This window comes from Drosophila kikkawai, chromosome 3L (assembly GCF_030179895.1).
Source record: "Drosophila kikkawai strain 14028-0561.14 chromosome 3L, DkikHiC1v2, whole genome shotgun sequence".
Taxonomy (NCBI): domain Eukaryota; kingdom Metazoa; phylum Arthropoda; class Insecta; order Diptera; family Drosophilidae; genus Drosophila; species Drosophila kikkawai.
Window position 1 is genome coordinate 11,234,694 of NC_091730.1, and position 23,399 is coordinate 11,258,092.

The 23,399-nt window shown below is 38.1% G+C and overlaps 1 protein-coding gene and 1 long non-coding RNA gene across 6 annotated transcripts; both read right to left on the bottom strand.

Annotated features, from left to right (window-relative positions):
• Positions 1-305: 305 nt before the first annotated feature.
• Positions 306-23,182, bottom strand: GlcAT-P (Glucuronyltransferase P). 5 transcript variants are annotated; one of them, XM_070285325.1, is made up of 9 exons: positions 22,987-23,182; positions 22,152-22,307; positions 8,732-8,762; positions 7,967-8,549; positions 6,245-6,718; positions 2,721-2,907; positions 2,476-2,633; positions 1,905-2,195; positions 306-1,845 (listed from the first exon to the last, which is right to left on the bottom strand). In XM_070285325.1, exons 4-9 carry the CDS (start codon positions 8,177-8,179, stop codon positions 1,732-1,734), a joined length of 1,437 nt encoding a protein of 478 aa, XP_070141426.1. In that variant the 5' UTR covers positions 8,180-8,549; positions 8,732-8,762; positions 22,152-22,307; positions 22,987-23,182; the 3' UTR covers positions 306-1,731. The 5 variants fall into 5 exon arrangements, with proteins under 5 accessions (XP_070141426.1, XP_017034275.1, XP_017034274.1 ...); XM_017178786.2 differs by having other exon boundaries at positions 22,806-23,182; XM_017178785.2 differs by having other exon boundaries at positions 22,800-23,182.
• Positions 19,490-20,275, bottom strand: LOC138928632 (uncharacterized). Its single transcript, XR_011445031.1, has 3 exons — positions 20,093-20,275; positions 19,958-19,991; positions 19,490-19,898 (listed from the first exon to the last, which is right to left on the bottom strand). It is a non-coding gene; the product is annotated as an uncharacterized lncRNA (long non-coding RNA).
• Positions 23,183-23,399: the final 217 nt, after the last annotated feature.

Below are 23,399 nucleotides of genomic sequence, written 5' to 3' on the forward strand. Positions count from 1 at the left end.
CTAAAGCGCACGAGCTAGGGCAGAATTCTGAAAGGTGGTGTCCAACGCCTTCACAAATCTGCCAGGATTGAGGCCTCTCTTTACGAGCCGAGCGACTGCAGGACTCTAAGCCAGTTGATTGATGCTGCCGCCTGGAGCCACTAGACGATATGATCATTGTCAGGCCTTGTGTAGATCACCAACATGCTTATGCTTTTCCACACTTAGTTTTCCAATTATGTTCCAAATAAATCAATCTGTAAAACTCTGACGAATCCAAAGAAGTTCCTTTTTTGTGGGAGGAATTAAATATAAAGACTTAAGGGTTATTTTGAAAATTGTTAAGAAATGTTTATCAATTTATTGAAAGGTATTTGTAGTTTTGTTTGAAAAATGATTGAAGTTCCTTGCTACAAGTACTGTCTGGCTTAAACATTGTATGTTGTAATTTACTTGAATAAGAGAATAGTTGTAGACGTATTTCTGTATCAATAGTATTCATTGAAACGTTTCGAGTTATTTTGGAAAAGTTTTAAGTTGATTTTTTGTAGGAATCCAGCCCAGATTTTGTTGTTATTTAAATATTTCTTGTAAGATTTTGTAAGTACCTAACTAATTGCTTTGCGGCTTATTCCGTATGCTTTCATATATATTCCATATTCAATTGTATAAATTGTATAAATTTCGTAATACCATTTGTCATTCCCTCCCTGCGATCCTGCCCTGCTTTAGCGGGACTTGTAAAAATTTGGTTACAATATTTTTTGGTGATTATTATTTACATGTAGGCGACTTCAGTGCAGTTCAAAACTTGAATATAAATTTAGTGATTAACCTATCCTAGCGTACTTAGGCGTAATATGAAGAGGTGTGGCCTTGGAAACCCGTTTCCGAAATAACACGTCGTAGATCTTTGGCCATACAAAGGAGTTCTCGTTCAACGAAAATCGCACGGCTTGCCGTAACATTGATTTAGCCAAAACTTTTGAGCCATCATCCAGTTCCATTAGACGGAGCCATTACATTGTTTAAACTGTGTCCCCTGGCATGGCATGCAATACCTGTCCATCACGCGATTTGGATTCCCAAATGGGGGAAAGGGGGCCCCCGTCGGCATACATATCTGTGCCACATCCATACGTCGGCATGAATTATTGAAGCGTTGGCGCCGGCTCCCAATTCGGGGAAATACGTTTTCGTTGACACCTTGCCCTAATTGATTGTTGATGTATGTGACTCAGGCCTTGACCTCGCGCGGCCCTGGCCGTTGATGATGATGATGATGGACACCTCCAAGGGGAATGTGGAATGCAGAACGTGAGTTGGGAGTTTTTCTTTGGTCTCTAGGAACATCTTAACCAATTCGTTGCTGGAGCTCACTTTTGCGGCTGAGAAATCCGTTTCAAACAAACTTAGTGCATTGCGATTATGTACAAACTAGTCGAGGACGTTGCGATATGATACAATACGTTTGCTTAGGATACGATTAGGCGTGATTACGTGTATGGGGTCAAACAAGCGTAAGGTGCGCGTAATTGCAATTATCGTAGAAGATTGTGCGCTTAGAGCCTAACTACTCGTATGATTTGGGTAATAATGTACACCGACTACCGCTGATCTGATTAAATCTGATTGGTTGCTCCGTTTGCCCCAGGTTGTACCTGTACAACCTGTCTGAGCCACGGTTGAGATGGGGATGGGCATATCCCCCGACTAAGCCTAACTAGCTTTAGCTAACTAAAGACATTATCCCTATGGGCGCACCAGCAGCTTGTCTATGTGCTCCAGGTTGGTGTTCTTGTAACGCGTCCTGTTCAGCGCCTGCGCTGGGGCATTCTTTTTGGTTTGCGTGTGCCACGTGAGAATCTGCGGTTTGTAAGGAAATTAGATTTGAATTTCGATGTAAGTTAAGCTGTATCACTCACATCTCTGCACTCGTCGGCCAGCAGCTCAATGTCCGTGTTGTCCAGCGGCGCCAGGCTACGCAGGAAGCCATCCTCCTCGTAGCCCGGCTTAAAGGGCATCTGGGCATTGGGGCGCTCCTTCAAGAACTTGACGCTGACCGCAAAGCCTGCCATATCTACAGGATACTTGCGCCCACCAATCCAGCCGTCATAGTAGCCCACCAGTTTTCCCTCCTGGATAATGGGACTGCTTACTCCGGTCTTGGTCACCAAACCCACGGGCCACATGCCCACCTTGCTGATGTAGCGCATCTGGACAAAGGATAGATTAAGAAGCAATGTGTAAGTTAAAATAAAAACTAAATAAATAAGTAAATTTTACAAATTAGAACTGAAGTATTCCCTATTTTATCGCTTTAAAAAAACACAAGATATATTCCCTTCATTAATACAAAATGGTTTCCCATTAACCCCATAACTCGTGTTAATTTTGGTTTATGCTCAAGCCTGAAGGTACTCGCACACCTGCGGTTTGCCATCAGGATTCAGGTCCCATCCTTAACCCATATAGTATGTACATAGTCAATCCTACCTGCTCGAATATGCTAATATCGTAGGTGTTGTCGTCGTCGGCAAAGTAGAGCACGCCCTCGTTGGCGTGGTGGCGCAGATACTCGAGGCCTCGATTCCTATTGGAGACACCGCGCGGCTTCGCTCGCTTCGTTTGCTTGTATTTCTCCGGCATGGGAGCTGTGGGTAGGAGGAGGCAACTCGTAAATATCACTTGAATGTGTCCCGGACATGAAACGGAACGGAACAGCAGCGGACAATACTTACCCACCATATACTCATAGGGAACTCCGATTCTGTCTAGCGTGTGGGCCACCAATGGATTCGTGTGGTTGGCATCCTCAATGACCAGCCAGAGCAGATTCACCACATGCTTCAGCGTGTAGCCCAGCCGGGTCAGCTCCGCCAGTTGCTCGGGTCGTCGGTAGGTGGGCGTGATTATGTACAGGGGCGGCTGCGGGACAAGTGGATTTCGGTTGAGTGTCATTGGAATATCCACCTGAGTGTACCGCGTGTACCAAGGGCCGAGTGCCCTGCACTTGTGCTGGTTAGTGGGAGGTTGTGGGGTTGGGTGGCTGAGTGGTTGGGCGGCAGGGTGGCTCGTTAGGTGCCAGTGGGTGGTGCGTAATGCGGCGTGAGCTTCTTTTTATGAGCAATTATGCAAATTAATTTACAACCCAATGGCTTGACTAGGCGAGCAGACCACATCCCGCTCTTCGTATACCCGTAAGTCAGTGTGTCTGTCGTCTAGCTAGGCTCTTCTGGCTTTATGGCAATATGGGTCGCGTTTCGCTAGTCAAAGACACTCAGGAAAAAATGTTCAATGACATTAGGAAAATTACAAATACAAGTCTACATTTTCTGCTGACTTTTCCAAGGATCTCCATATCCTTTAAAATGCTCACAGAATGAGCTGAAAAATGCTCAAAGGTATGCAATACAAATTCTTTATACAAATGTATTTAATTCAATTATTTAATTCTCAAACCTATCAAAGAAAATATAAAATTTAACTAAAAATCTATAAAAATCCATGGGAATTGTAACCAATTTTTTCCGAGTGCTCTCTCACCAACACACTTGCTTTAAGCACCCGTTCTAGATATAGGCTATGTTCGTGTAAAGCCTGTCCCATTGAACGACTGACGTTGAAAATAAATAAACTGGCGCACTCACTTTGCAAATTGTCCATTGTTGACACACACACATACACACCCACAGCCCACACCCACCACATGCAAGAAGGAGGAAAATAAACCCAGCTTTCAAATTTATTCCGCAAAACATACTCGAATATTTAAGCAAGAAAAGATAGGATAGTCAATTGGCATGCTAGTCCTCTTTCAAGTCAGTAAAAGTTAAAGCGTTGCAACAATAATATTTACACTTTATTTATTATGAGGTTTTTTATAAAGGTAAATAATCGTTTGTTGAATATCTGCAGTAGAAACTTATTGAGATTGAAAAATCTAGCACCGAAAACACTCTAGTTTACTTTGATTGCGAATTCGTAGCATTCTATTTTGTTTATTTTAGTTATAAATTATCGCTGTGAACAAATTTCTAAATAAACTTCAAGGATTTAAAATATATTTTAAATTTTATCTAGTCTGACAGTCATATAACTAAATAAAAACCTTTGGGGTGCTAAAAACTTTTCTACAGGCTTCAAAATCTCAATAAATGTGTATCTAAAAGTATGTAATAAAATCTGTTCAGCTTTAATCGTAATCCTAAATCTTTTTTAAGGACCTCTTTTAAGGATTTCATACCAGTAGCGATTTTTATGTTATATTATAAATCTATTTGAAAAGCAATGATTTAAGATCAACTTCCTAGAAATCATATTATAAAAAAACTAACACAGTTTGAGGGATCTGAAAGTCATAAAAGATCTTCTATCAGGCTTATCCCATTACGAATGAGCTCCTCCTCTGACATTGAGTAGTGCAGGGCATTGGGATCGCTACTAGTAGTTGCATTTACTAAATGACAGCAGCCAACAGATGCGCGTGAATCTTTTCAATTGGCTGGCATTTTGTGTGTTTTGCATGAATCTGGAATCTAGATCACAAACCACCCATACCCATTCTGCGGCCGCCGCTTTCAATGCTAGTAATTTTCCTATACACTTTAGTGGTCGCTGAATGCGGTTTCGGGTCTTGCGTTCTGCGTGTGTGTGCGGCTGAGCAATTTTCAAATTAGGCTCATGCAAATGCCAAATGAGACTCTTTTTGTTTGCAGTGGCGGCACGCCCGCAGTTAGGGCGCCTGTTGGTTAATATAATGCATGTGATTAACCCAGAAATCGTGATACGGATAGCCGGCAACCAATTTGCACATGGTAGTGGCCAACAAAAGTTGGTTAGACAAACAGCGTCCTCTTGCCATGTGTTTGCTTTGCGTTTGTCGGAGTCGGCTCGTTATATATTCCCATTTAGAATAACGTCCGAGTCCGAGTCCATAATTAACGTCCGAGTGGCAAAGCTTGTCTGGTAAATGTAGAATACATTTATCAGCTAGTTTTGGTCCAGATTGCAGTTAGTTTTAATAATAATTGCAAAATATGCAATTCATTATAGGAGCGTCATGGATATTTATAATGACTTTAAATGCAGATTTAAAAAAAAAACGTGGCTTTTAGTCTGAATGACTGAATGACTATAATGAATTTTTATGCCAACAAGTGCATTTAAAAAATGCAAGTTTCAAAGATAAAACCCGTAAGAAATATATAGACAAGTGTGCTTGCTTCAAAGGCAGACGTGACTTTAAAATTAAAGAGAAGTAAAGTAGCCACTTAAAAAAGTTTAGTACTATAATAAACTAGAAAGAAATCTTACTTCGGGAAGCCGAAATTTGTATAAACTTGCAGTTTGCCATAGGATCAAGGCATTGAATCAAAAATCTATCACAACTAAGTCAAAAATTACTTAAATTTCGGAAAGCTTTTCTATATTAGGTTTTTTCTGACCAAGAATATTTACGATTTATAGGGTTGGAAATGACCCCTTTACTCTTTTTTAAGCTTCTGACAAAAATTACATTAACCTGCAAGTGTATATAAAATAATAGTAATAATATTAAAACCCCACAACATCTATAGGAGCAACTCTACTACCTTTCTCTACTAATGTTCAACGGAATAGGGTCTGGCATGCATTGCACTTGTGTCATGGCAATTAGGAAAATGGAAACGCCGAGTAAGAAAAGCGATAATGATGGGCCAGCAGCAGTTCGCAAATGAGCATGGGAGTATTTAACTAATGAAGTATTGGGGCAGGCAACAAGTGTGACATTCGGTTCTCGAATAATGACAAGCAACCCCCACAAACATTCGACATTCAACACACAACACTTGGTACTGACATGCACACGACAAGTGAAAATAATATGCAGATAAGCTTGAAAATGCACTTCCGAAGATTAAAACAGAATAAGGGAAATGTGGAAAGAATAAGGGTTTTACACATAGTAAGTGTGATTAGTTGTGGTACTTGTAAACTTGAGCACACTGACCAAAAAATAGCTATGCAAATCAAGAAGAACTTGAGCAAAGTTAGATGTAAGTATTCATTTGTTTTTGGATATTTTTTGACTCAAAATATGAATATTTGAATATATATTTTTATAATATTTTGTATTAATTAAATTTTTGATTATTAAGATGAAGCAAAGCAAATCCTAAATTCTGTAACTAATTCTTGCAACTTATTTTTTGCCCAGTGTCTAGTAGGTGAGCAGGGAGAGGTGGTGGAGGTGCTAGGATTACGATTACGTCAATATATTTACGGGCTCGGAGGCGGCAACGAATGTTGGTCGAGTCTTGTGGGCGTGTTCCGAGAGGGCGGTCGTGGCGGGCGTGGCCGTCTGTGCGGACTGTTTGGCGCTTGTTTTGGCCATAGTTGTTGCCGTTGTTGTTAGTTTAGTTGCTGTTCGCGTAATGCTTTGTTTGGTAGTTGCAGTCTTACGATGGCCACCCACGGATCCTGATCTCAGCAGAGCCGTTCCATAGGATGTGTGGAGTGTGGGCTTGGGGGCAGCTAATGAAACCGTCTGAAGGGAGGTGGATGATGCACCCACTTTTTCGCCCGCACTGCCCACTGTGGCCGCTGTTGTTGTTGTTCTTATTGTTGTAGCTGTAGTTGATGTTGTTGTGGTTGTTGGTGTGGAATTGTTATTGTTGTTGGAGGAGCTATTGGCCAGTAGCAGGGAAATGGGTGACCACAAATATGAGGCGATATATGACGATGATTTCTCTTGGTGCTAGTCGAGTCGAGTTCAGTTGGCAATGATTATTGGATTAATAATGGGGTTAAAGGAAATAGAACAAGAACACACAGAAAACATTACAATATGTGTAGTACAAAATCTAAGGTTAGTAGTTAAAGTCAGGCAGGATGGTTTGCATATGTCATCTAACCTAACAAAGAAATTTTAGTAATTCCATTTTTGGTTTAATTTACTGTTAGTACGTTTAACTGAAATCTACATAAGGTACTCATTTTTGGCCCAATTTCGTGCTTTTATACGGTAGAATTTTTTTCGCAGTGCAAACAAAAAAAAAAAAAGAAGAAATGTTTTTCAAAACACGTATAGTTTCCTGTGTCGTACGATGTTATGTTTGGGTTTTCCTCAACTACAACGTTCTTGTGTTATCACCGCTTGTAGAAAGTTCAAATTACTCATTGCTACTTTTTACCAAACAAAATTTGAGTAACTACGATTGCACCTATTCTTAGTTTGCTGGTTTCCCACGACTTTAGTTTAGGTTTCAAACAATCCATTCAGTTATCTACGTTTGCTTGAAATCCCAGACTTTTATCAAAATTGAAATGACTGGAAAACCAATTTCGACACAGTTTATTAATTAAAAAAGTAGATAGCATTCAATTATCTTTAGAGGGTAAAAGACCTTTATTATATCCACTAAATACAGCTACCTTGACGGCGCCTGATACTTATTTAATTATTGACCAACTGGATTATATTTGTATTAACCGATTACCTTGACACTTAAATAATGGGTGGCATAACATATAAATGTCACATATATGTGGTCAAAATGTAAATGAAATGTGCAAGTAGAGAGATGGAAAGAGTGCGTTCATTTAAAAGGGGATATCGATTGCTCATTTAATTAATTAAGAAACTCTATCTAATTGGAGGATCACAAACTGGTCAAAGAACTCAAAGTGGAGGAGAACAAAATACATCACATCAAAAGAGGAAAAGGTTGGATTAAAATATAATGTAGGTTGGAATTAAGAGCATTTTCTATTTGTAAAAGATTGCCAGAGCTTGAAATTGTGTTAATAAATTCTATAAACTGAATGAAACATTTAAAATTAAATTAACTATTCAGTTCTTAAACAAAATGATCTCATTTCTTTACTGCAATGAAACCTCATATATGTAGATCCTATAATTAATATTCATAAATCATATCATCCGGATAAAATAGCCCCCAAAATTTATAAAAGAAGATAAGAATTGTCTTGTCTCCCGACTCACCTTGACTACCTCGCCGGCGGCAAAGGGTTCGCGGGATATGTGGTACTGGTACAGCACCATGTAGATGCAGGTGGTGGCTATGAAAATGGTCAGGTACATTTTGATGGACTTGCCCAGCGACATCTTGCTGCCGATGGTGCTGCTCCCGCCGCTCCCGCTGCCACCGTTGACGATTCCGCTGTGCGTGCCGAGACCAATGTAGTTGAACTTCATTCTATTTGCAGGATCTCGGTACAACTTGAGTTGCCTTTACTGCTGCTGCTGCAACTGCAATTTCCGCTGCTGCTGCTGCTGCGGATTTCTTTCGGGTTCTATGGGGTCTCTGGTATTTTAATTTCATTCGATATTTTATTCTACGCCGGGCTTCCTCCGTGAACCCAGCTCACCACTCACTGTGTGTGTGTGTGCTTCGCGAGCGTTTTACTGATTTTGCGGTTTTGACTTATTCATTTTTTACTCCGTTTGCCTCGATTTCTGATTTGCTTTCACGCAGAGCGGACCGGAAGGGGTGGGACGGAGGCGGGGGGGCGGGCCAGGGCGGGACGGACGACAATGGGGCGTACGGGCTGCTACGCAACGAGCTCTGAAATCGTATATAAATATATATATATTCATATTATGTTTTTATCATAGTGGCTGCCCCTATGCGTCCATACGCGGTATATACTCAGATATACGCTCATGTGGAACTGGACTTCGATATCAGTTGAATGAGTGTTTCATTCATTTTATTCCACATTTAGTTGATAGTGGACTATAACTTACATTTTACAGAGCTATTCGTAGCGTTAGAAACCTGTAAAAGAAGTTAAAATGGATATTAGACATTGCTTATCCTTCTACGTATTGATTTATAAATAAAATTGTAAATTTTTTACATTAATTTGCATTGTTTATATGTTATTTAAATCCTTGAAAATTCTATATTATCTGGCCATCACAGTTGAAATTCTTTCTTTCTCTAGACATCTGCACTCAGTCACTTCGTGGGACAAACTGTTTGCTAAAATTTCCACAGCTTTGACATTTATTGCTTACTGGTTTCGCTATCTTCATGTCCCAAATTTTGTTTCAGCTTAAATACAAAATGTTCCCCATTCACAGAAAGACAACAGAAATACACTCGAAAAAATTAATAGCAGGGATTGATGAGAAGACTTCACAATTTATAAAGTTTTTGAAACATGAACCTGGCATGTCTTTCGAACATGAATTTATTAATACTTGTATTTAGATATAATTAGGTCCATAGTAAGTATTCATTTAATTTGTTAATATTTTGTTATATTTTCATATTTATTCATTATATATTTATAAATATCTTCTACTTAACTATATCTAAAACTTAAAAAAATTGTTCACACATGTATATTATCTATTTTAAAAAGAATATAAAATGTAAAATATAATTTAGTGCTTAATCAAGCCACTTTTAGGGATAAATTCTTTGTTATTTACAAGCCTCTTCTATTTTTAATTATATTTGTTAATTAGACAACTATGAACGACCTATTTTTTAGGTTTTTTTTTATAGTCTCCTTTCAAGTTCTAAGAGTAGTAGCTACAATTGTAGAGTTTAAAGAAAATTACCCTATTTCGCATGTATATTAATTGACCGCATTTCCGATGGGTTCCATGCACTGGGCTAATCACTTGTGCTTAAAGCCCACGAACTCCTAACCACGGCGACTGCACTTTCCACTTTCCCATTGTGAATCGCGCCAAGTTGTTAACAACTGCCCGGGGAAGTGCAGAACGAAGCCGGGAAAGGGCCTATCAGCTGCTAACGGAAGTTGTTTTCCCCCCAACCCCCACATGGTAGGAGAGCACACACTGTACTATATATATATACATATGTACTATGTGTGTATGGATACAACCATTCATGTGCGATTCTTACAGACTTTTCCAATTATGATGGGGCGCGGCTGTTGGGTCTCGCGTGTTTAAGCATTTTAAAAACCATTTTCGCCGCCGCTGCCGCCGTTTTGATATGAAAGTTCAATGGCCAATTCGAAATGTGCTGCGCTTAGCACGATTTCAACAAAGTTGGGCGCCGTTTTGTACTTTAGTTTTAATTTGCCATTGTTTTTAGTTTTGTTTTGTATTCACTCCGATCTGCATGCAATTAAATTGCAACAGCAGGTTACAGCGTCAGAAGTTGTGCCTTTTTTATACTATTTAAGTGATAATCTTTGGAAACGCCCTTAATTATGATTACAATTTAGATAGATATTACATAGGTATTGTTAAGTTTCGATTGACAATTTAATTTAATATAACATCATAAAGTTATTAATTTTTTAAGCTCCAAGAAAACAAATAATGAATGTAAAGTTAGCATGACTGATAAGATAAACAGCTAAATGTATGACATCTGTCGCCATTATCTAACTAGATCTGCAAGCAAAATATGGTTTACTTAAATGTGCTTAAATTAGCTGTAATTTTATCGTAACTGTCATTATCATAAAGGTCTAATGGGATGATGTCAGTGTCAAGGCAGTCTCAACTTTAATTGCAATGCAAAAGAACAACTGTGACACTAAGATAAAATAGTTAAGATATAATAATAGGGTTATCTTATCTTAAATATTTATCAATTTCAAGAGGTTCGATTGCCTATGTTTTGTATTAATTTGTATAAGTTCAAATTCAAATTAAAAAACATTCTTTATTCTTTATAATTCCTTTTTTCCCAACTGCTGAAACCTAAATTCCCTCCATTTATGACAATCCAAGCAAACTGGGCCAGATTCATATTATTTTATCTTAGATTTTGTGGTAATCTCGTTGCTGCTGTCTGGGCTAAAAGTTTTAATAAAATGAATGCCCAAGCTCAAAGGCCTGACCGAAACAGACCGATGGCCAAAATGCAATTATCAACAAATGCAGCAAATCTCTTTATGGCCGTTGGCCGCAAATTGCAGGAATTGCTCGGCTTTGGTTTTAATGAATAACCCGGTTGACCCAGGACCGAGGGGCTGGGCAGGGATCAGGGACTATGAATGTGGCTGTCTGAAAATGGGAAATCATTTTGGCCAAACGTCAAAGCAAGAGCACAACTGAAAAATCTCTGCGAGAACATTTTAATGTCAGAACTTAACCCATTTACATGACAATTCCAGCACACCGAGGCCAACAATAAAGCCGCAACCGAAAAGGAAACAACGGAAATAAATGCATTCCAGCCAGACATAGAGAGACACACACATCAACTGCGCTTGGGGGGATGCACTAAGGGAAATTTTGGACAAGCAGAAAGGATAAATATAAAAAATAAATTCAACAAGATGCTATAAAGCATTAACATTTTAACTGAGGGTAAAATAGAACTATATTAAAAATGCAATTGGGAACTTCTAAAATTTAAAGATTTTCTTAACAAAATATAGATCTTCTTCGTGTGTTTTCTGATACTTTTGGATATGATTATAAATAAATAAATTTACTAAGCCACAAAGGTATAAAATTATCTTCAAAGGGGTTAATTTTCATATCTTTTTTTTTTTAAATAATCGAAAAGTTTAATTACAGCTTTCCATGAAGCTATTATTTTTGCCTGTAATCCATAGTCTGTTTATTTTTTGATGCACATTTCTCTCTGTGAGCCACCGATGTGTGGGTGGTGCAGCGTAAAACAAAATACAAAACAAGTGGGTGCCAAGTGCTGACAGAGGAAAAAGCCAGAAAAAGCGAGTGGATTGGGAGTCGCGGCAGCGGGTCGCCAGCAGAGTGGCAATGGAAGTGGAGCACTCTGCCATTGCCAGGGCCATCTACGAATGACTAGAGCGGCGTCGAGGAGCTGCTCCGAACACCAGGGCTCTTGAGCACCCGGATGCCGTTCTATAGAGCGGTGCCCAGCCATGTCCTTGAATGGACGCGAGCCCGGAACAGAACCCATCCGGCGCACAGTGGGTGGTTTGCCCCAAGTACGGTGGGGCACATAAAAATATTTTGTATTGCTTAACGGGAGCATTAAAGATGCTGGCAGTTGTCACGTCTCGTTGACGCTGAACATGATGATAAACTTGGCTCCTAACGTTATACACACTAAGTTATATTAAATTCTCAACTAAAAGAGTTTGGCACGACATGAAAAAGAGCTAAGAAACGGGCATCTACTTAATAATTTAAGTGAATTTATAGTTCTGGCACTATTCAAGTTTACATTCCTTCTAAAAACCCCAATTAATTAATAGTTCTAGAGCACAAAAGATCCAATATAATCCCATTTACACGAAATATTAAAAGTGAAAACACGCTATAAACAAGACTCTACGAATATTTGTGGCTTGGCGGAATTCAAAGTGCTTTCACAATTGCTAGCCACTGGCTCGTTTTGTGGCAAGGACACGCTTTTGGGTTAGGGGTTTGCCTCGTAATGTCAGTGTCCCAGTTCTATTTCATTTTTCTGAGTTAGCTGCAAATGAAATGTCCCACTGTGGAATGCCATTAAAGTGGCGCCGGCATTGCCCATCCTCTTGTCGTATCATTGTGTTTGAGTTTAAGGGTCTCGCTTCTGTGGGTGCTTGTGGCCAAAACAATTGCATAATTTTAGGGACAGACTAACCGGATATTTTCGGGGATAAACTGAGGAAAATTTGAATTTTAGGAAATGTGAAGAAAAGCCTATTTTAGAGTATTTTTTTTAAGAAGGTTATTAGATTATTTTCTAGAATTTAATATTCAAAAAAATAATTTTCTTTTATTCTGATAACTAAATTTATTTTGGTAAAGTTTAAGTTAAAGTTAAAGCAAGGTTCCTTTGGAATAGAAAAATATGTACTTTAAAATGCCAGAGGTGAAAGCAAGTCCTTTGCCTTCTGATTTGTGTTGGCAGCTCTCGAGGAGCTTGAACCCAGACTTGACACATCGACGTTACCCCAGCGCAAGGCACTTATCTAAATGTGAGCGGGTTTAGCTGGCTTACGGGACTTCTCCGCCCACTGGCCACCCGTAAAAACATATTTCAAATTTAATGGATTAACGAACTCTTCTCGGAAGAAGTCGGACTGGATAACTGAGTGTGAGTTATAGTGCATGGCGCCGCCATATATACTCGTAACCGGCTCGGAGGCAGCTCTCAAACGCAATCAATGGGAACGTGCCGCAAATACTTGGAAGCTGCTCTCCGGCGATCCTATATATTTCTTTTTTTTTTTTAGAAATTTCCTGGAGTTCGTGCCTGATGAAGTGGGAAAGTAAGTGCAGCAGATAATCCATCATTATTGGCGTATGGGCATACGTTTTCAAGCACTGAATACTTTTGGAATATATATAAAAAAGAAATATAATACGTTATGCTACAACTTTAAGTATACCTTTAAAGTAGAAACTCACTTCTTAGCCATAATGTGTATTTATATTAATCACAATCTGTGAATGTATCTATATATTATATTATTCCATTTTTATAACTATATTTTAAGTGGTTCTAGAAAATATTATAAATATTTTTAAAAATTAATGGCAATTTAATTGAATACACTAAATATAAAAGAATAAAATCACTCTCCTTTGACTGTAAACATTTTTTAACAAATACACCAAATATTATGCCATTGAACCACCTGCCAAAAGCATAGATAAGATAATTTTGTTTCCACTAAACCTCATTTTACCATAACTGTTTTTCTTATTATAATTATTTTTACCCAAAAAAAAAAGTACCAGCGTTCTTTAGGTATGTGTTATCTGAAGCCCACAAAACGATGAACTAAATAAAAATTAACAAAAATGGCCTTATAGGTTGCCTGATTTGTCAATAGTCCACAAAAGTGTTTAATAATTCCGCTATCTATCACATGGCTGAGATTTGTTACCATAATAACAAAGCAAATTCATTTTCGAATTTCGATTTCTATGAAGGCTCGACTATCTCATGAAGAAAAGGGATATCGTGCGCCATATAACAGCAAAGTTACAGCAGATCCATAAAATTTATGACAACAAATTAGTGTGACTCTACTAATGGTTCCTCCTGACCTGGTATAGGTTGGGCCCTAGGTTCGAACTGGAAATGGGTATTGGCTATTAGGCTAATGCCAATTTTGGGCACAGTGGAAGGATTTACCTTAAAATCGAATATAAATATAGATTGTTATATCTACATATGTATATGCTAAGTGACCAAAATTTACTAATTATAATTGTACTGTCATTTCAGATAACATTCCTATCGCAGAAAATATTTTGCATTGAAGTGAACTTATCAGGTATGTCTGTTATATTTTTTTCGAATTTGTTAGGTTAACATATGTACTCGAACTAATATAGAAATAGCTGGTACTCTAATACTACCTGTATTTAATGTTTATAATGAATATTATTTGCGTCAGGTCTAGGAAAACGTTGCTGTTATTCAATGTTTGGTCAAGAATAATATTTTGCATTTTGTCATCAAAAGCATCAAAGTCATCAAGAACATCTGCCAATATCTCTCTTTCCATATTGAATGTAAACACTATTGGAAAGTGCTATATTATCAGTGGATCTTACAGCTGTCCAAATTCTATATCTCATCGTAACTTCCGCAAGTCCCAGCTTAACCTAGAATATTTCTTGGCGTTCCACTGTTCTGCCATGAATGGAATTTCCCAATTCTAGGCCCCACATAACACCAGCGAAAATCATCAATCCTTGGCTTCATCAATCGAACTAAGGAAGTGTAAGTGGGTGGTGGTGGGGTAGTGGGAGCCGTTGGGTGGGGCATCTGTTGCGTGGCACTGGGTGCGCCTCTTCCCTTATGGAGGGGCGCAACAGTTGATAGATTAACGTAAAACTTCTTCCCAGTCGACGGGGTCGGCCGCCTTGAATCGTTAGGCAAACTATTTCGAAAGTTATAATCAATGGTGCCATCGGAGCATTTCGCATGTTGAATCACCGCCGCTTTTCTTTATCACCAGTCGTCGGGTTGCCTATGTCACTCATTAGAGCAGAAACTAAGCCCAAAGATTGATTCTCACGTCAATTAATAATCGGTTCGCCGGAATTACTTTATGAGGTCAAAGCACGTGAGGGAATGATGATTTTTTAATTGGCTTATGCCAATTTTAAACGTGCCTTTTGATTAATGATTGGTCTTCTGTTTTTTCTATATTCTTTTCATTCGATAACTGACCTTGTTCAAAGTGTGACTAACGCTGTCTTTCGTAGTTGTTTGTTAATAATTAATTGCAAGAAAGAGTTATAGCTTACGAACATTTGTGGAACCCCTTTTTCATCGAAACTTATTTAGTATGGCTAGCACATGGTAGAGACTTAATTATGCTATAATACCTTTTGCCGATAAGGTGGAAAACCATATGTGTACGTGAGGCCAACCAAAGCCTTCGTCAAAACGACAACTTAATTATTTTATAATTTCTCTAGCTGATAAGGTTTAAGTGATCAATAATGTTTGTGTAGAATTATTTTATAAATACAATAAAATATAGTTTAGATAGTTTACTGTTTTCAATAAATTGCAGACAAATTATACCTGAATTTTCCATTCTTATGCTAATTTTATATGTGTTTCGCATTTAATTTAAATATTTGTGAAATTATGCAATATTTCGATTTTATAAACAAGAGGTCTTGGCTTTTGAATGTTAAATTATCTTTAAACTTCAAGCTTCCTTTCCTTTAATTCTTCTAATTTAATTATTTTTTCTTTTTAGTACAAATCTCTATAGTAGTAGATCCCCTAGAAATGTTTCAACAATTTCACCTTGAACAAAGAAATCTCTACTAAATCAAATTTGTTCCTGTTTGCGTTTCATTACCCAGGAAAAAGAGTTTTATTTCTCCAATTTTGTCATTTTCTCCTTTGAAAGTGGAGCAGCGATGAGGAAATATGGCCAGCTATCTGGGATGTGTCCAGTGCATAATCAAATTGAGTTTACAAAAGATTCCATCCTTGCTCAAATTGCCAAAGGGGAAACGAATAAAAACATTGCTTTCATTTGGTTTTGGCCAAATTGAGATTGCGCCAGACTCGGACGAAGTTCATGGCTTTTGGCCAAAGGAAAGAAGGAAAGTGAAAAACTGTCTAAATTGCCAATTAAATTACAAGGCAGGGCCCAGGAACAATGTGAGAAACGGCGATGCGGGCAAAAGTCCGAGGTCCGAGGGAAAAGAGTTCAAGGGGGCCCCCGTTAAAATTGCATTTTCCGGGTGGGGGGTGGCGACAACAGCTGAGCTGAGAAAATCGCAAGCAAAACAGAAGAAAAAGCGCATTCAGGACATGGAAGAATGTGGGGGAAAGGCACATGTGTTGGCCGAAAAGAAAAAGTAGACGCAGAGGCGCCGGCACTTGGCGCCGGATTTCCTCGATGATGACACACAAAAAAATAACAAACACACGAACTTGGGTAAACTTTCTTTTCAGTTTGTTTCTCGTCCGGGTGATTTTGTGCTGGTCGGCCGCACAAAACTTGCCATTCTTTGCCGCAAATTCAATTTACGTTTATTTGCGAAAATATTGCCGCCGCTGTCCTTGGTGTCCTCTGTGGCCGGCCGACCTGGCGACCCTTTTAGCCCAGCCTCCCCCCCCCCCCCGAAACTCCTTTTTTCGCTTTGGTTTCTATTTTCCGCCCAACACACACACACGCACGCTCACTTGGCATTTTTAATTTGCACTGCCGTTCGAAATTGCTTTTGAAATGGCATTTTAAAAATTTAATTGCCAGCTCTGTTCCCTCATCTCTCTCTCTGTGCTATCTGTGCTTCCCCCCAGGAAGATGCCTCGCAGGGGCGTCTGAGTGTCCATTAAGGCAACTGCTACGCGGAGATGCAAGTCACAAGACACACGGAGGAAAAATAAAACAGATTTATGTATATCCAAGTTCCCAAATATTTGTTGTCTCGAATGAATTCTAGCATAAGCCAGTATAAGCATTCCGACCATTCCATATAACCGGACTTGCCTTAAGACGGAAAGCAAAAAAGAGATTCCTTTTTCTTTCCCAGCTTTAAAGCTGTGTGTAATGTACTTTTTTAATGTGTATAAAGTTAAGTTAAATTAAGAAAATACTATGGCAAATAGGAGTGAAATAACACTCAATTGTAAATTACTTTTAAAGGAGGTGCTTCTTTTGGGAGTTGAACAATATTTTAAAGGTTTCATAATAACAAAAAAGTTTCTAAATAATATTTCAGAAAATTTATTAGAACTTTAACTCATAAAAATTGATACAATTTCGATAAGTACTAGAATTTAAAAGTTCCTTGAAATATCATGTTTATTTTCTGCCGTGCAGAAGTCTGTGGGCGGTAAGGCGTTCTCGTTTTCGTTTCTGTGTCATGTTTGTCAAATTGACTGAAGTCCTTTCCCACTGTCCTGCTGCCTCTCCTTCCCAACTAGGGTGCTTCTTGTTAATGTCCTGTCCGCTTCTTGTCGCTCCTGTTCCCTCCTGTTTACGCAGTTGTTGGCTTCTTCCTTGTGGCCTCAGGCAAAAGCTCAGGAGCCGAGCTGAGGCATTGGAGTGAATTGGAAAATGCGAACAGGATACAAAAATGCAAGCCATTTCTATGACAGCTCTGAGGGGCTGTCAGAAAAAGTAGCCGGTAACTATTAAGGAAATACCACTTAAAATTAATTGAAAATGAGCCAACGAAAAAATGCCTTTATATAGAAGAATTTATGATAAATGCATTTTTATACATATCTTTTAAAGTAAAAAATCCAAAAAAATAGATATTAGATAACTTTGTAATTAGTAAATAAAAAATATTTAAGTTATAGTTCGGTTTATGGTATACTAAAAAAAAACACCCCTTAACCATTTATGGTAGCTCGCCAAGATCAAATTGCTTTTACAACTTTCTGGCGCTGCCGCTCAGCTTCTCTCAGTTTGACAGACCGCTGAAGAAGGATTTTCCTGTCTGAAGTGCGTTTCAGGACTAGATGGGGAATCAGAACTAATGGCTCTGGACTTTCCGCTGACGTATTTCAACTGACTTTGCGGCGTGTTGAGCCAACCGCTCGACGTGCAGGGCAGAAAATTAATATTCCAATGGCAATTACGCCCCAAATTGATTGATATGCAAATCTATCCAATTACCACGATGACATATTTTTTAATGCATTAACCAATCGATTGTTAAATGACAGATGTGGGGGGTGTGAGCAAATGGAAATCAATTTAAAGAATTAAGCTGCTAGTAAAGTATTTTTATATATTTCATTATTTTAAATATAATTTTATTATCCATACATTAAAAAAAAAGATATAAAATTGTATCTTTTTAATACGAATATATAATAGTTTTACTCTGAATAAAGTTTTTACTAAGGGAAAAAACAGATGGCCTTTAGCGGCATCCAGATTTAATTGCGAGCCACAAACATAAGTTGAACAAAAGCTCCCCCGGCGGGACTTACACAATAAACCTTTTTAAATACGCGAAACAAAATAACCGAGACGGAATCCAGCGAAATCCTAATTGTCATAATCACGGGGGGAGACACTTGAGCGTCCTTTGCGGCGTCAAAAATTAAAACGTGACACAAATTACTCGGTTGGTCTGAGTCCCTGCCGCCGGGGATCCTTTGCTCCTCTCCTCGCCCAAATGCCATTAACCAGGACAGTGGTGGCAACTGGCTCTAGGGACTAGGGTTTTCGGGGAGAGAGGGAGGACTGGGCTGGGTCCTGTCGCACTGCGCCTGCCCCGAGGGGTGAGCCGGTACCAGGACCTGTCCCTATGTCCCTGTCTCAGCCAGTGTCCGTGTCAGTGGCGAAGGATGTAATTCCTCATGTGAGTACACACTGGGAAAATGGCCAACAAGATTTATTTAATGGAAAACTATATTTTCAATGTGTTAAATATTTCAAATAATTATTATTTGTTTAAAATTATATTTTCTTCTTTCTGTAAAGATTTAACTACAATATCCTCTTTAGAGACTTGTTCCTTGACATTTATTTTCGCTGAGTGGATGACTTGTACAATTTTTTCTTCGACCACACTCCTGCTGCTCCTTGGTGCCGCACCTCGGGGAGCCTTTGTTAATCATTTTCCCTCTACTCGCAGATTTCGCACGCACGCACATGGGCGTGGAGAGGAGGCTCTGCTGGGTAGGGGGCACTGGGCCATCATTTGCATATGTGTGTACCAGGAGAGGTGTGTGGGGACCCTGCAGTACCATTCATCAACATTTCATCAACGTTTCATCAATAGCCGAAGCGTTTTGTTGATGATTAAGCGATGAATTGCCATACAAATTACTGATGAATTTAACATGGGCATGTCATAGGCTGTCATCAACAGCAATTCATCAACATTTAAGCATCATTTCATCGATGAATTATTGATGAAATACTGATGAAAGGCTGATGAAATGTTGATGAAATACTGATGAATTACTGATGAAATACTGATGAAATGTTGATGAAATACTGATGAAATACTGATGAAATGTTGATGAAATACTGATGAAATGTTGATGAAATACTGATGAATCATCAACATTTCATCAGTATTTCATCAACATTTCATCAGTATTTCATCAACATTTCATCAGTATTTCATCAACATTTCATCAGTATTTCATCAACATTTCATCAACATTTCATCAGTATTTCATCAACATTTCATCAGTATTTCATCAGTATTTCATCAACATTTCATCAGTATTTCATCAACATTTCATCAACATTTCATCAATATTTGATCGATGAAATGATGATGATTCTTCGATGAATTATTGATGATTTTTTTTTTCATATATAATATTAAATTCTTGAAATTTTATTAATATTATTTATTCTTACTAATTCTAAACCAACACTAAGACACAAATAAAAACAATTAACATTAAATCCATATATTGAAAGGCCTCAGGGTCTGTTTGCTACTCGGTTTTCCACTTTTTATTGACGTAGACCAAATTTTTTGCGCAGTAACTTCTCTGGAGGCTCAGTTCTATCCACTTGGGCAGTTGCATCTACAAAAAAATAATAATTAATCAAGGGAATAATAATAATACAATTAAATAGAATTTACCCAAAAGATCCTCGTTTCAATATGTTGGCCATTACTGCGATCAGAAAAGAAAAAAATAATATAATATATAATATATAATAAATAAAATAATACACATAGGCTTTTATTTAATTAAAAACACTTCACTTTACTCACCTTTTTATATATTCCAATAAGGCCCGAAACGAATTTATTTAATAATTTATTTATTAATTAATGAAACACACGACACTTCTGCAGTGCAGAGCACTTCAACTTCGAATGCAAAGGGAATAAGAAGAAGCAAGACAAAACCGAAAACCGTTGCTCCGAAAATATGGAGTCGAACCTTCGAGAATCTATTTTAATTGCGTCTTCTACTTTGTTTCGGACTTCAAAAAACGAAGCCCATGCTAATTGTTTTTGTTTTTTTTTTGCATGCACCGACAAATCGGACTCGAAGGGAGTTCGGGTCTCCGAAGGGAGTTCGGGTTCAAGTAGCAGTCGGCAGAGCGTCGATTCTGTCGGCGTCGCAGTCGGCGCGTTGATGATTTGTTGATGAAAAAGCCTACTGATGAAATGTGGTACTGCAGGGGAGTGTGTGTGTGTGTGTGTAAGGACTGTGTGCGGAGCTATCCGTCTATCCACCTGCCCCGGGCCAGCTGAGCTGCTTTCTTTTACGATGATTGCCGGGATGTAAATTTGATTTAGGGCTTTGGGGCCCATAAAGAGTCCTCTCCCGAAGCCAACGACACTTTAAGAGCCCCAGATTCCCTCTTTCTGTGGGTCATCAAACCTATGAAAGGCCAGATGCTGATTGTGTTTAATCGTAAAAATGCAACTATCGGCAAGCATATGGCAAGAAAAAAGGTCAGACGGATAGCACACCAGTTGGTCGAAAAACTTGAAACAAAATTAAATACTTTTAGCGATTTCGACACATGCAAGTTCTGGTTTTATTTGTTTGTGCTAAAAAACGAAATCGTCAGCAAGAAGTTTTTTACACAATTTATTGCCAAAGCCAACATACATATGTCAAAAAACTAGCTGAATGAATATGCAATGGGTTTCAAAGTACATAAAAAAGTTTTCCAAAAATGCGAGCATAAAAAGCCCTCATAATATTTTCATGTATCATATATTTATATTTTTTTAACTACTCTATACAAACAAATGTAATTTAATTATAGTCTGAATTTTTGCAATTTTCTGCAATTGATTTTAATTCCTTTACGTTTATTATTAATTGTATAATTTTCTCTACTCTATTTGCTTATATACTCGAAGAATTTTACTAGCCTTTGGAAATAAAATTTTATTTTATTTAAATGCAAAACACTTAAATGATCCATAAAATGAAGTGCTACAAAATTAAGTGTGAAAAGTCTCTTTTCCTAAATAGGAGAAAATGAACTTCCAACCATATGTTTTCCCATTGTGAGCAAGTTTCACACATGCTTAGCAATTTTCCCTATTTCCCAAAGGGCCCCACACCCCCACTTGTCTCTTCTAAGCTCCGCCAACTTTTCCGCCACCTGCAAGCGGCTTTTCTTTTCGTTTTGTTCGCTTTTTTCACAAGCCATTAGCAGCTGTTCGGGAAGGAAAATCGAGCAGCCGCTAATAGAAAATACACACATGCGAGCTCCTTGCACGGAGGAAAAATATAATTGATGATATACACATGTGTCTAGTTTTCAATAAAATATGGATATAATTTATATTGTTTTTAATTCACAGTTAAAACCCAAGATTTCAGTATTTTAAAAATTGGTTTACATCACGAATAGTAAGGTTTTTATATCCTAGAATCCTAAAAACAAAATTAGCAGACCAATTATCAATTAAAATCTTTTTAATTGAAGCCTTACAACTTTTTAAAGATAAAATGCCTGATGATAGAGTTAACTTATAATATTTAGTCTAAACTATTTGATATATATCAATAGTTTATAAGTACACAAAAAAAGGATTGGTTTGCATTTTGGTAACATAATTAATAATAAACAACATTTTTTTAATTTAAAAATATTGTAAGCCTTTGGTAAGCTTACTAAAATAGACCCATATTTATTAATAAACAGCTTCCATGAGTTGATTTTATAAATTATATTAAGAAATCAACCCAGAGCTAATTAGGATAGAATATTAAAATGTATAGTCTCATTTTCTGTGTGTGCATGAGGTTTAAAAAAAAATATATATGTATATAAGGAAATGGGTGGTCGTTGGCACTCACCTGGAGCGTGGAACTCCTCCTCGCCATTTGGCCGGATGACGGAAATCTCTGTTGGCTGCTCATCAAAAGGGGGATACAGCCACTTTCAGTTTTAGTGCCGGCGAAATTTTGTGTATTTGTGTGGACTGTCTGTCTGGCGATGTTGGTTTTCGTTTTCTTTATTTTTAAAAAGAGCAAAATTCTAACAATTTCGACTTGGACGAAGCCTCCCTTGTGTTTATTGCTTTTGTGGCTGTTTTTTAGCCGTTGCCAGCGCAACTCCTGGATGGAAAAACTTGGCCAGCAGGAGCAGCCAGAGGCTACGAAAGCAACAACAACAACAACAACAACATCAAGCAGGTGTGAGATGTCAGCCGCCCTTAACCGCTCTCACGCACACACAACAGCTCACACACACGCGGAAGGAGTCGCCAAGTGTAAATAGAGTAATAAAAAAAAAAAATGTAGGGAAATGAAACAGGAAAAGCTGGCGGAAGAAAAATCGAAGGAGACCCGTCCCGAGAGAGGGCGAAATTAAAAGAGAGAGAGAGCCCGTTACAGACAGGACGACAGAGAGAGAGAGAGCGGGAGCGCGAGAGAGCGAGATCCTGTGCGAGAGCCAATAACAAACTTTCGCCTTTTTGTTTATTTCACATACAAAGCACTAACACTGACACTTTTCCAGGATGCGGCTTTTTAAATGGCCCGAACCGATAAATTTGCATTTCGCCTTGGCATTTATTTATTCCCTTTCCTGGCAGCACGATAAATTGGAATTTCGTTTATATTTTTTTCTCCAGCGTCTTTTTCCGCTATTTTTAACACACGCACTTTGCGCAACTAACTGTAAATTTACCACACTCCCGCACAAGAAAGCTGCTCGGTGGGCGGCTCAAAAGTGTATTAAAACACCTGAGGTCTCCCCTACAACGTATAGTTAATTAGATGGGGTGTATATTTGATTATTTTCTTTAGACATACAGCCAATATCCATATTTATTGTTTATATTATTTAAATATTTCTTGTGGAGAAAACGTACCAGCTTCGCGGGTGAAAATCGAGCAATAACAAAGAATGTGCTTTGCGAGTTGCTTAAATAGCTTTTGCCTACAAACATGCTACAATAATACAAGGTTGTCTCGTCGGGTTTAGTCCCTTAAACTTTAGTGCTTTTTGAAGGGAAAAGTTGTTTTTAAATAAATAAATAATAAATAAAATTATTAATTATTTTCTAACATTTTTTTTGTGCATCAAAAAATGTATTTAAG